Below are 12987 nucleotides of genomic sequence, written 5' to 3'. Positions count from 1 at the left end.
TTTGAGTTTATAAAAGCAACTAAGAAAATGATGTAAAAGTATACAATTTCTGCACCATCTGATCGTGTACCTTTCCTCTCTTTTTCTCACTGTAAATTCATATAAATATTTTCCACTACATACTGGTTTCAATGGGAAAGTGAACCTGTACACTTGCCAGAGATTCCAATAACATTGCTTATGTACAATGTTCAGAGTTTGGCAGTAATTAGTTATACATAACTAGATAATTGCAGCAGATCCTTTCCCCCCGTAACAAAGTTAAAATTGTAGTGCAATTTAGTTATATGTTAACAAGAAATAAAGTCACTGTTTTTGCAATATAATTGTGATTTCAAAATTATTTTTATGAGTACAGGGACAAGACTTCACTAAATGGAAAAAGAGACATGATGACCTTGGTTCAGTCATTAATCACACTGGAAACTGCAATCAAAAATCAGGTCCTGGCCTTGGCATTACTAGGGATAATAATAATAATAGTAGTATTTATTTATATTCCACTTATTCTCAAAGGAATCAAAGCATATTACAAAGGTGTTTATGGTGGTGCAGTCCACACTGGGTAACACCCCAAACAAATCTTGTTAAGAAAACCTCATAATAGAGATTTTATAATAGGCAGAAACTACTTGAAAATAAACAACAACAAAGTCTAAAAAAGAAAAAAATTCCAAGCTGTGTTCATGGCTTTGTGGGGAGTTAAATTTAGGTATGCTTGCATCCAGGCATGACGTTTTAGCCACTTCCTCATGATAACTGTAAAGAAGCTCAACTTTTAAGATCCTCTAATTCTTAGGCCTAGACTGAGCTCTCTAGTTCAAGCCATGCTAGAAGCAGAGAAGACGGAACAATGCACTTACTTCATTCTGTGCCCATATCCTGATTTTTTAAAAAAATAAACACCAACTTCGCCTGACATTTTCTCTTCCCTTGGTTTCTCTGTAACAAAATCATTAATGTAGGGAAAGCACAAACATGTCTCCATAAATGTGTCTCCACAAAAGGGTGTGCAAAGGGATGGATGGTGTTCTGATTAACACTCGTGTGTACACTTGTGAGTATGCTGACAAACACTTTCTCAGCCAAGGCCAGTGCCTTACATGAACAGAAGAGCAAGAGAGGCGTGGAACAGCCCTGGCTGCATTCTCCAGGCGTCATCCCCTTCTGTCAGCCTGAACTGGAGAGGCAAGGGAGGGCACTTGGGTGCAGGCAGGGAGGAACTCTCATTTTCACTTCCTCATTCTCCTTGTACAGCAACAGAAGCCACTTGCTGGGGGAATGAAGTTCCCTTGCTGTTGACAGAATCTGAAGGATGCCAGCCTCTTTCTCATCTCTTTGCTCCTTCTCTCTGTGGCCAGTGGTACCCTGAAGAGGAGGAGAAGCAGAGCAGGTCTTGCTGATGGGCACAGCCAAGATGGAAGAGGAAAGGCGGATGAGCTTCCAGCAGGAGGATCAGGACCATCACTTGGGCCAAGGGGATCCAGAAGAGGAGCTCCAGACTGTGGCGTAAGTGGAGTCGCTACAGTTACAGTAGACTGAGGGGCCCTCTGTTCTCAGGAGAGCTTTAGGTGGCTTATGAAAAGCTGGCTGACCTTATCCAGCTGAAGTCTGCCTGACACCAGAAGGGCCTCGAGCCTCCCCTTATTTGATCTCTTTGTAGACAGAACCAAACACAGAATTCAGTATAGCCATGTTAGTCTGTAGAATTAGAGATGCAGAGAGCTCTTGTAGCTCCTTTGAGACTAACTGAAAGAAAGAAGTTGGCAGCATGAGCTTTTGTAGACTAAAGTGTACTTCCTCGGATGCATAACAAGATGCAGTGTAGAACAAGATGTAGTGTAGTCTGAACAAGATGCAATGACAGCAACTAAAATATTTTGGGTTAAGGGCCCTGCGTACCGGTCGAAAAGTATTCATCATGTAATGTATTAATGTGGACAATAGGATAATTATTCAGAAAAAGACATGGCATAGTTGATAGAAATCAATAATTTCATTTGGTATTTAGGCAGAACACAAACTCATTAACAACTGCTTCCTGACTGTCAGCCCTGCATGTCATGAATTTTGACTATCGCTTATCAGTGTTTTGCAAACCTGGCAACACTAATCATGAGAATGATAATTTAGCTGAGATCCACCAATAGATTATGTCTTTCAGTACCCTGTATGTTATCATGCTGGAAGCAGAAGCGCTGGCCCTTACACTTAGGAATGGCAAAGAAGATGGTGGCATTTTATGAACACAAGAAATTACTGGAAGGAGAGGGACAGCTTCACTGGTGTTCTGCTATGCATCTTTATTTAGGTTACATCCATACTTCAGAAATAATCTGGTTTGACAATACTGTAACTGCCATGGCTCCATGCTATGGAATTCTGGGAACTGTAGTTTGTTATGGCACCAGAGCTCTGGTGGCACAACAAACTACAGTTCCCAGAATTCCATAGCATGCAGCCATGGCAATTAAAGTGGTGTCAAACTGGATTATTTCTGCAATGTGGATGCAGCCATAGTTGAAGAGCCTTCATTAACCTTGTTTTGCAAGGTACTGTTTTCAGCTTTTAAAGAAGTCCCCATGTAAAAGAGAAAAAGAGAGAACTTTTTTGAAAAGTTGTAGGTCAGAGGTGATAGAGATTAGAATCATGCGTCACTTGTCACCCCAGTGACATCATATTATGATCTGAGCCCATGCAACTCATTTGACCACAGAACTCATCATGACAACCCACAACTCCTTTTTCCCAGAGGCAAAAACTTGTCATTTTTTTTCACTAGGAGAGTTAAATTTCTGTTAGGTGAAAGGATAAGCTATTGGATCCTCTGCCAGAACTTAGTAACAGTTACAGTATTTGATGACCCTCTTGGACTGCTTTGTCTTTAGTCCCTCAGTTTCCAAAGCACTGTGTGTACCTGATTTCTAGACCATGGAGATGTCTGAATTAGTTCCCTGCTGTAAGTGATCCACTTGTGCCATGTAGGCAGCTAGAAAATCATTATGGACAGGAGCCACATTACATCTTTAAGAAAGCCATGTTGACCCAGAAGAAAACTTCCTAAATGCAAATGGGGGCTCTCAATTGTATCTTTTGCCGTACAGCAAAAATCCATGTCTATAAGTAACTACCATGTGATTAAGGCAACGCCAAGACAAAGAGAGTGTTAAAATTTGGTAGTTTTTCACAGCATCCTTGAACTAGGATCTTATTGAGTCAAACCATTCATGCAATGGGCCATAGCAGCAAAAATTTGCAACTTTTGTTGTGCATGCAGTAGAGCATCTTGGATATGACTGCATGGGTAGAAGTTGCATCTTCTGAATGGGGATAAGTTGTGTTCACAATGGCAAGAGGTGGTGACCAGCAGAGCATTCCACACTATCGGTGCTCAATAGGACCTCAACCTTGGGTGGTTGTTGGTTTATTTATTTATTTGGTGGTTTTTTTAAAAAAAAGGAAATATGAGTTTGAGATATTGTTTTTCCATATAGTAAAAATCCATAGTTATAATAATTATAAATAATTATAATTTAGGTGGCTCAAGTGGTTAAGACGCTGACTCTGTTGATTGCAAGATCAGCAGGTTGGCAGTTCCAGGCCCGGGTGCTGCATGATGGGGTGAGCTCTCATCACTAGTCCCAGCTTCTGCCAACCTAGCACTTCGAAAGCATGCAAATGCAAGCAGATAAATAGGTACCACTCTGGTGGGAAAGTAAACAGCGTTCTGTGCAATCATGTCTCTGACAATGCTACTCTTCGGCTTAATAATGGAGATGAGCACCGCTCCCAACAGTTGGACACGACTTGACAACCTTGTCAACAGGGAATACCTTTATCTTTGCCTTTTTAAAAGAGCCAGTAAACATTTGAGTTATACCAGAAAATACAAGTCATTTTGAGAAAGCATAGCAAACACTATCCAATCTCTTCTCATAAAACAAAGCTTAATAGGTCCTCCCTAAATGAATGGACATATGTCAGGAACATAACACGTCAGGTGTATTCACAGATCTCTGAGTGATTTGCACTGAATTGTCAAGGATTTGGAATTTTAATTTTTTGAGCAACATCATCTAGAAAAGGTTGCTCCCCCACTTGCCCCGGGGTTCATCTGGCACTACAAAACAAATGTCTGGGTTCAGAATTCTTTAATTCAAGTTGCACTGTGAATTAGCTGTGATGGTGTGCATCATAGTTACCTGTCATCCATTTGTCTCCTTGGGATGCGCACTTCTTCTAATATCAACCTAACTGGACAATGGAAGCAATGTCACAAATTATCGCCAACATATTGTGGCTTTTGGATTTCCATTACAAAGAATTCCAAGTTAAGGATTAGGGCTTAATTGAGACCAGGTTTTCCCCCCCACAGTACTAGCATTGTTAGTACATAAAAACTAGGAGAATTGGGCTACCTTCAATTACTGCTGTTGAGAATAGTCACTGTACATATCTTGCATATACTGGAGCTTTGCATAGAAATGACACAAGCTGCATCTTTTGCATTTCATGGACTTTGGATCCCATTGCTTGTAATTTATCTTTATCCAAGTGTACATAGCTTTTGGACAAATTTTGTGTATGTAAAACTTTGGTTTAGTTCTACAAAACTGAACAGAAAACACATGGCTAGTATCACAGTGTTAGAGAAAAGCAAACAAGCATCATAAGTGTAGAAACAAATACCAAAAACGCAGATAATTTTAACAACTTAATTAAACTATAGCAATAAAACCTCATATGTGTTAATACTAAAGTTGTATCTAGCCGTCATGAAGTCAATAAGAGGTGCCGGATATGAGGAAAAAAAGCATTTTGTCTAAACGTCGTCAGAAAATGCATATTCTTTTAACATTGCCATTTTAGTAACCTTGAAAAGTTTTCAAAACTATTTTCACCAAATATCACAAAGTTATCTTTATTATTCTAAAACTCCCAGCACTTATCTTCATATTCCCCATATATACAAATCATTCAGATCAGATGACACATAATATTAATATAGTATTTTTGTAATGACGCTCTTTCTCATCAATACACCATGAATAGGCTGGACCACATGAGAATATTTTTGTCTATCCCTGTTGTTGATCTAGGACTTAATTTCTGATCTGTTGTGGTTTGAGGGACTTACAGTAGCTAAATTGAAAGTAACCAGTCCATTTTCCTAAATGGGGAAATCTTTAAAATCTTCTTAGAAACTCTGAGTGACATAATTTTCTTGACCTCAATGACTTTTCTGTAGAACAGCAAGACTCTCCCAGCCATAATATGACTGAAAAAGCTCATTACTCAACTGCTTTTGGAATGAGTTATCCATATGTTGTGATTTCTTTTTCTTGCTAGGAACATTGAGAGCCATTTCACACTTTGCAATTATAGCATTACAATTCCACTTTGTCTGTCATGGCTACATCCTGTAGACTTCTATCGCTTCTCAGTCTTTTGGCTAAGATCACGTGTGTAGACTTCTGGGTGTTGTAGTTTGATGAGGCGTTTGATGAGAGTTTCTCTGGTTGAGAATTCTCAATACTGGCCTTCCCAAATCTGTAAATCCCAGAATTTCACAGGATTGAATGGTGACTGTTGAAGTGGAATCAAAATGCTATAATTGTGCAGTGCAAAAAGGCTCTAACAGTAGAAATTATAACAAAACAGCCATTATAACACACAAAGATGTTGGCTTTTCAAAACATTGCTCAGGGTGGTATGCTGAATCAACAACTGGGGCTATAACTGTCAAGTCAAAGGTTAGCTTTGCAGCCCATAACCATTAATTTGTTCATCAGATTTTTAGACTGTAGTATATTCAGTGTCTTGATGAGAAAACCCCATGAAAGGTACGTCTTAATGTTGCCGTAAGTCAGAAATGACTTGAAGGCACACAACAACAACAAAACAAAAATATGCAGAGGTATCTGTGGCCCTGTACAAACGGGCCCTTTAGCACGTCCTGGCGATATGCTAGGGTTGCCTAGGGGCGCCGTTTCCAGACGCCCCACAACCCTAGGATGCCACTAGGACGTCATAGCTGTGTGGCGCCGTATACATGGTGCACACACCTGTGATGTCACTGCTGTGTGCTGTCCAAATGGGTGCACGTGGCAGTGATGTGGTTGCGCTGCCGCAGGCAGTTTGTGGCGGCGCTAAAAGGAGCTGTTTTTCAGCGCTCCTTTTCTTTCCGTGTGGCCGCGCCACGCAATTTGGTTGCTGCGGCACGGTTACGTGGAATAGAGAGGCGGCTCCTGGCCACCTCTTTCTGGCAGTCTGTATCCTGGCTGTGTTTGCCATATAGCAAAGCACAATAACATCCAAAAGCCACAAAACAGTGATAACTTTATGGGGCCAACCAAAATGCACAAAATGGATTTTGGATGTGATTTTACTTAGACTGTACACAGCACCATTTATTAGGTCAAACAGCTGAAAAAAGAGAATCAATAAAGCTATTGAGTATATTGTTCTAGTTTAGAGAACACAAAAAGCTTGGGCAAACAGAAATATTTTAACCAGTGGTCTAAGAACATACAGAATCATTTGTTGGTAGGGGGTCCCATGGATGTGGCTTGAACATCCATGGGCCTTTGCAGTCCCCAGACTTTACCCCACTCAAAGATAGTGCATGAGTAAATCCTTGTGTAAATCTTCCCAGGCAAGACAGGCATATAAAAGCCTTTTGATTGGTCCATAGTTCATTCTGAACAAGAGCAGCATGACCTCCCTGACTGAGCAGCAACAGCCTTAAATTTTCTGAAACTTTGACAAGTACTCTTTAAAAAAAGTCTGTGAACTTAGAGGAACCATGTAATTTTTTAACTTCATTTTAATACTTCTATACCCTGGATCCAGTGCTGAATTGGCCGGATATCGTCTGGACTGTTCACACCCTGCAGTGTCTGGACTCTCCCCTGAGAGAACAGAGGGAGAACATTTTATTTGGCCTGAGTTGGCTCAAGATATAAGTCCCTGCTATGCATAGATATTTCTGCATCCTGAAATATCGGAAGAGGAGTGAGATGGGTGTCCTTGGTTCTCCTTGTCCTCTTTTTTGAAGGATAGGTTTTCTCCATTATTTATTTATTTATTTATTTAGACATTGTGGAGTGCTCTTCATTTCAAAAACTCCAAAGCACTTTATGATATGGGAAGGTTTCAACCCACAAAATATAATATGAACAAATAATAAAACAGTGATGAAACAACAAGGGAATGGTTTTGTGATGATCCCTGGGGGCAAAGCCCTGTGCGTGGCTATTACTCTCAGGGGATCACTATATAAAAAAAACCTTTTCGCTGCCACCACCCAGTGAATTAATCAGATTTATATTTATATTGTAGCTCCCCAGCTACCCCTTCCTCACACACACTGGGACTTGTGAGGAATAGAGAGAGAGATCTAGTTTCCTTTCTTGTCAACTCAGAACCACCAGTAGCCGAGTCAAGGCGCGTGTACAGGAGTAGAGAGATAGCAGATGCTTTTTAAGAAAGAAGTTTATTTTAAAAAGGGATAGAATAGGATAGAAAGACTTTATATCGCTCTTGCAAAGCCTCCTTGCCTTGCAGGTCAAAGAACATAGTTACAGAGTTCATTCCAGACAAGCCATTGTTGAAAATAACAAAAAGCCTAAACGCACTAGCTAACACATTCCTAACTACTCACGGAAGATGGGATTTGTAGTCCTTTTGAGTTCCTGGATGCAGGGAGCTGGCTCCTTGCCAACTCTACCTGCATTCCTGAGTCTGTGTCCCCCAGACTCCAAGAGACATCATCTGGTTCCCCCTCCGGGGAGGATCAAGAGAGAGACAAAAGACCGCATGGCATCAAAGGGCCTTTTAAAGATTCCCCATAGAAAGTTCTTGAATCTCGCGGTCCTACGTTCTGATTGGTCAGTTAGACCTTACATCAGCTGTGATGCTACAGCTCATTAGCATGTGATGTCATCTCTCATTAGCATGTTCCTCCTCCCAGATTAACCCCTTATGGTTCAGAAGAAGTTCCCAGATGACTGAAGGACCAGTCATCACACGCCCCCCAAATCTCGGACAGTTTGGAAGAAACTGCAAGTTGAGACCAAACTGGCTGAGATTTCAACCTGTCAAAGAGAAAGCACATAAGCATAAATGTGACACGCCCCCCAAGGTCCACTTGGCCTGGAACACTGGATCAGAGCCACCCTGGCTAGGCTGTCATCTTGGTACCTGAGAAAGAAATGTAAACAGACACATAATGCACAGTATAACAACTCAAATGAGAGGTAGTTCAACAATATAGCAAGTTCAGGTAGTCCAAAGATGTGCGGCTACATTGGCCTCAGTGGCCCACTAGCCCTCTGCGGGAGAGACAGTCAGCCACAACATTAGAGGCTCCAGCCACATGTTGAATTTCAAAGTCAAAGTCTTGCAGGGATACACTCCAGCGGAGCAGTTTCTTATTTGCTCCCTGCACTGAGTGAAGCCATCGCAATGCTGCATGGTCGGTCTGGAGAGTGAATTGGCGGCCCCATACGTAAGGCTTCAGCTTGTCCAGGGCATAGACAATGGCGTAGCACTCCTTCTCTGGTATGGACCAGTTGGATTCTCTGACAGACAGCTTCTTGCTGAGGAACAGCACAGGATGTAAGAAGCCATCCGGGCCCTCTTGCATCAGGACAGCTCCAATGCCTCTGTCTGAAGCATCAGTGGCTATTGTAAAGGGTTTATCAAAATCTGGCGCCATCAGAACTGGATCCGATGTCAGAGCTCTCTTCAGGGTGTCGAAAGCCTCCTGGCACCCTTCAGTCCATTTTACTATCTTGGGTTTCTTTGAACCCGTGAGGTCTGTCAGAGGAGCTGCAATCTGGCTGTAGTGTGGTACAAACCTCCTGTAGTATCCCGACAAGCCAAGGAAGGATTGGACTTGTTTTCGGGACTTCGGTCTTGGCCAGCTACACAATGGCTTGCATGGATTGAGCATGCAGAACAACTGGTCTGCTGTGAGTCAGAGAGAGAAGAGGGATAAGGACACAAGCAGTTCAGGCTAGCTTCCCCCCTGCAGTTCTCCGACTCTGCCACTAGATGCTGTCCCCTGGCATCAGTAGCCACAGGAAAAAACTGGCCTGTTTGAAGCCCACTGAGAAAAGAAGCAGCCCCTCCTTGAGTAGGCTAAAAGTCCCCCTCCCCTTTCCTTAGCCAGAAAGAAAGAGAAAGACCACAGAACAGGAAATTCACCATTTGGTCCTGCGAAGAGGCCAAGCACTTAATGGCACCTTTTATTGCCCTTTGCCAGCCAGGCAAGAGGATCAAAGGGATCCCTGTGTTGCCCCTAGCAACTCCTCCGTGATTCCCTCCTCCCCTTCCTTGGAGAGAGAGAAAAGAAAGAGAAAAGGAAGAGAGAGAAAAAAAAAATCACTGGCGACTTCGCAAAGTCTTTGTCTCCAGCACACCTTTAGCAAGTGATCAGCTCACAGCTTTTTAGCAAGCTTGGTCCCTGCCTGGTAGGTGTAAAGGGATGCTGTGGGCAGAGCCACCCCCCCTTTCTGCAAACAGCTCAAACACACACACAGGCAACAGGAGCCACCCGACCCTACCCCCTCCTAACACCAAGGAGAGAGAGCAGGAAAGAAAAACAAAACCAAGCCTCTTTTCAGTTTGAAAAGGCGTCCTCACTCCAGAGCAAAGAACAGAGGAACGTCAAGAGAAAGAGCCAGCACTATTTTTCCTTAGCCCTTCGGCAGTAGAGCACAAGTGAGATAGTGTGGGGAGAGATAGAGAGAAAGAAAGAAGAGAACTTCTTCAGAGCATCAAACTGAAAGCCATCTCATCTCCAAAATCGGAATACACCCTTGCCCCCGCAAGCAATGTTTCCAACAGTCCGAAAACCACCGCTGCCACCATGTGATGATCCCTGGGGGCAAAGCCCTGTGCGTGGCTATTACTCTCAGGGGATCACTATATAAAAAAAACCTTTTCGCTGCCACCACCCAGTGAATTAATCAGATTTATATTTATATTGTAGCTCCCCAGCTACCCCTTCCTCACACACACTGGGACTTGTGAGGAATAGAGAGAGAGATCTAGTTTCCTTTCTTGTCAACTCAGAACCACCAGTAGCCGAGTCAAGGCGCGTGTACAGGAGTAGAGAGATAGCAGATGCTTTTTAAGAAAGAAGTTTATTTTAAAAAGGGATAGAATAGGATAGAAAGACTTTATATCGCTCTTGCAAAGCCTCCTTGCCTTGCAGGTCAAAGAACATAGTTACAGAGTTCATTCCAGACAAGCCATTGTTGAAAATAACAAAAAGCCTAAACGCACTAGCTAACACATTCCTAACTACTCACGGAAGATGGGATTTGTAGTCCTTTTGAGTTCCTGGATGCAGGGAGCTGGCTCCTTGCCAACTCTACCTGCATTCCTGAGTCTGTGTCCCCCAGACTCCAAGAGACATCATCTGGTTCCCCCTCCGGGGAGGATCAAGAGAGAGACAAAAGACCGCATGGCATCAAAGGGCCTTTTAAAGATTCCCCATAGAAAGTTCTTGAATCTCGCGGTCCTACGTTCTGATTGGTCAGTTAGACCTTACATCAGCTGTGATGCTACAGCTCATTAGCATGTGATGTCATCTCTCATTAGCATGTTCCTCCTCCCAGATTAACCCCTTATGGTTCAGAAGAAGTTCCCAGATGACTGAAGGACCAGTCATCACAGGTTTGAATATATTCAAAAAAATATATAAATTCCCAAAAGCAAACCTTTGATTTTGCCATTTTATATAAGGGACACAATTTAGCTACCCACTTTAAACAATGGGACTTGAGCATCCATGGAGTTAATACTGTAAAATCACTTACAGTTCCCTTGCAGCATTTCTATCTTCACACATCAAGGCCACACACATTCACTCATAATTTGTGAGCTAGATATTGTGCTGTGTCTTGCTTCATGTGAAATTAGGCTTCGAAAGCCAGAATAGCAGTACACTTTGGCCATTTATCTGGTTAAACCTATACATTGGTTATCTATGAAGGTCATGAGTAAATCGGGTTCACAAAATACAAGCATCCAATATTGGAAAGCTGTTTATAGTTGCAAAACTGGGATTTCCAGGTCAGAAGAAGCGCATAGCTGTACTTTGTAAGGCAGGCACAACCAAGGCAGACATTAATAGCGAATAAAGCTCCAATGCTGAATGCAAAGCCCAAGTCCTCACATACTGTACTTTGTGAAGTATGAAGTTGCAGGGATGATGGTGGGAAGGGATGTTGACCAATCCTAGGAGGTAATTCATGCAATACAAAAACATGCAAGGAACAACCACAAACACATGTTTCATAACTCAGTTTCAACAGCACATCTAAGAAAAGTAAACATTAAGCATGAGTCACAAGTAATCTTAATAATATGCTCAAAAACAGTGACAATTAAGTTTGCATATAGTTAATGGCACTACTGCTTTCCCTTTCATGGGCTGGGAAGACAGCAAGACAAAGGTGATCATTTTTAAGGATATCATACTAAGGATTTGTGCTAGCGATATTTTTACAAGTGTTACTAAGATTATATTAATTTCTTCAATAAAAGGCTGATGCTATTCAGAGCATAATAACTGAGTTTCAAAATGTATATGTGTGTGGCCACCACCAAACATGGTAGACATTGAAATTGTCTGTTGAGATAAGCCTCATTAAATTTTATATCAGAAACTTGCTACTCTGCTATAGTTCCTGGCACTGAATTATATTTTCTCCCTTTCAGTTGAGTCAGCTTATTCAAATAATCAGATATGACTCTACAAATTACTGTAATAGGTTTCTATGGAACTCCAGCAAAAATCCCCCTTGGAGAGGTAGTTACCTTTTAATAGTATTTTAAGAAAAACACTAGATGGAATTTCAAATCCCATTTTGAGCAATTCTTTGGAAACAGTGGGTAGCTATATTGGCTCCTTGGCCATCACCTATTGCCCCTTTTCTGTCTCACCCTAATTTCTATTTCCCTGACAAAACAGATCAATATGCAAAATGAGAAGGAAGAGGTATATTTGGAATAAGAGATTTGTTCTCAAGAGGCAGACCTAGAAGTAAAGATTATTTGCTCAGGCAGTTTGAAGGGATAAGTATAAATTGGCTTTTTTTTTTTTTTTTTTTTTTATTTTATTGTATTTTGAAGTAAAAGACAGTGGGAATATACATACAAAAAAGACATACATACAAACAACATAATTTCACAAACAACAACAGAAAAAAATTATTTCCAAATATTAATTTTTCTATCAATCAACTTCCAAGTCTCCCTTCTAGTGCCAGATTACATAACTTTCACAAGAGGTTCACATAACTTAACAAAAAGAAATCTCTTTTACCATCATTATTTTTATATAAAATAGTACCACCAGAAATTAAAAGCAAATAGGAAATAAAATAATGGAATATAAATTTCAAAATTTTCATAATTGCTGGGAAATGCCTATAATATACTTATTATATACATATATTCAAATACAAATCTACACAAAACCATTCTTCTTTCACTTTATCTATCACCTTATCCTGCAGAGCGGCTGTTAACAAATCAAGATTTCTAACTTCTTTCAATTTGGATATCCAGACATCTATTTTGGGACAGTGTGGATTTTTCCAACATTGTGCAAATAAAATTCTAGCCAGTGTAATCATATATAAAATTATCTTTGAATATTTCATCTCTGTGACCTTATCTAGTTTATTGGTCATATTTAGCAAAAATAATAATGGATCAAAAGGAATATCAGTACACATTATCTCCACCATTTTGCTATGAATATTTTTCCAGTACTCAGTAGATATTGAACATGCCCACCAAGAGTGGAAGAAAGTTCCTTCTTTAATACCACATTTCCAACACTTAACGCATCCCGTTTTATATATCTTATTAATCTTAGTAGGAGTCAGATACCACCTATATAACATCTTCACATAATTCTCCTTATAATTTTGGCAGGCGGTAAAATTTTTCGTTACCCTCCAGGAT

The 12987-nt window shown here is 40.9% G+C and overlaps 1 protein-coding gene across 2 annotated transcripts in view; it reads left to right on the top strand.

Annotated features, from left to right (window-relative positions):
- Positions 1–1229: 1229 nt before the first annotated feature.
- DAPP1 (dual adaptor of phosphotyrosine and 3-phosphoinositides 1) overlaps positions 1230–12987 on the top strand; it is a 44620-nt gene continuing 32862 nt past the window's right edge. For both annotated transcript variants that reach the window (XM_089527087.1, XM_089527085.1), the window contains exon 1: positions 1230–1509. In XM_089527087.1, coding sequence (XP_089383213.1) covers positions 1403–1509 — 107 coding nt within the window. In that variant the 5' untranslated portion in view covers positions 1230–1402. The remainder of the gene's footprint in view (positions 1510–12987) is intronic.

This window comes from Sceloporus occidentalis, unplaced genomic scaffold (genome assembly GCF_023333645.1).
Source record: "Sceloporus occidentalis isolate IW3139 unplaced genomic scaffold, rSceOcc1.0.p SCAF_5, whole genome shotgun sequence".
Classification (NCBI taxonomy): domain Eukaryota; kingdom Metazoa; phylum Chordata; class Lepidosauria; order Squamata; family Phrynosomatidae; genus Sceloporus; species Sceloporus occidentalis.
The sequence above is the reverse complement of the archived record's forward strand: the minus strand, read 5'-3'. Positions and strand labels throughout refer to the sequence as shown.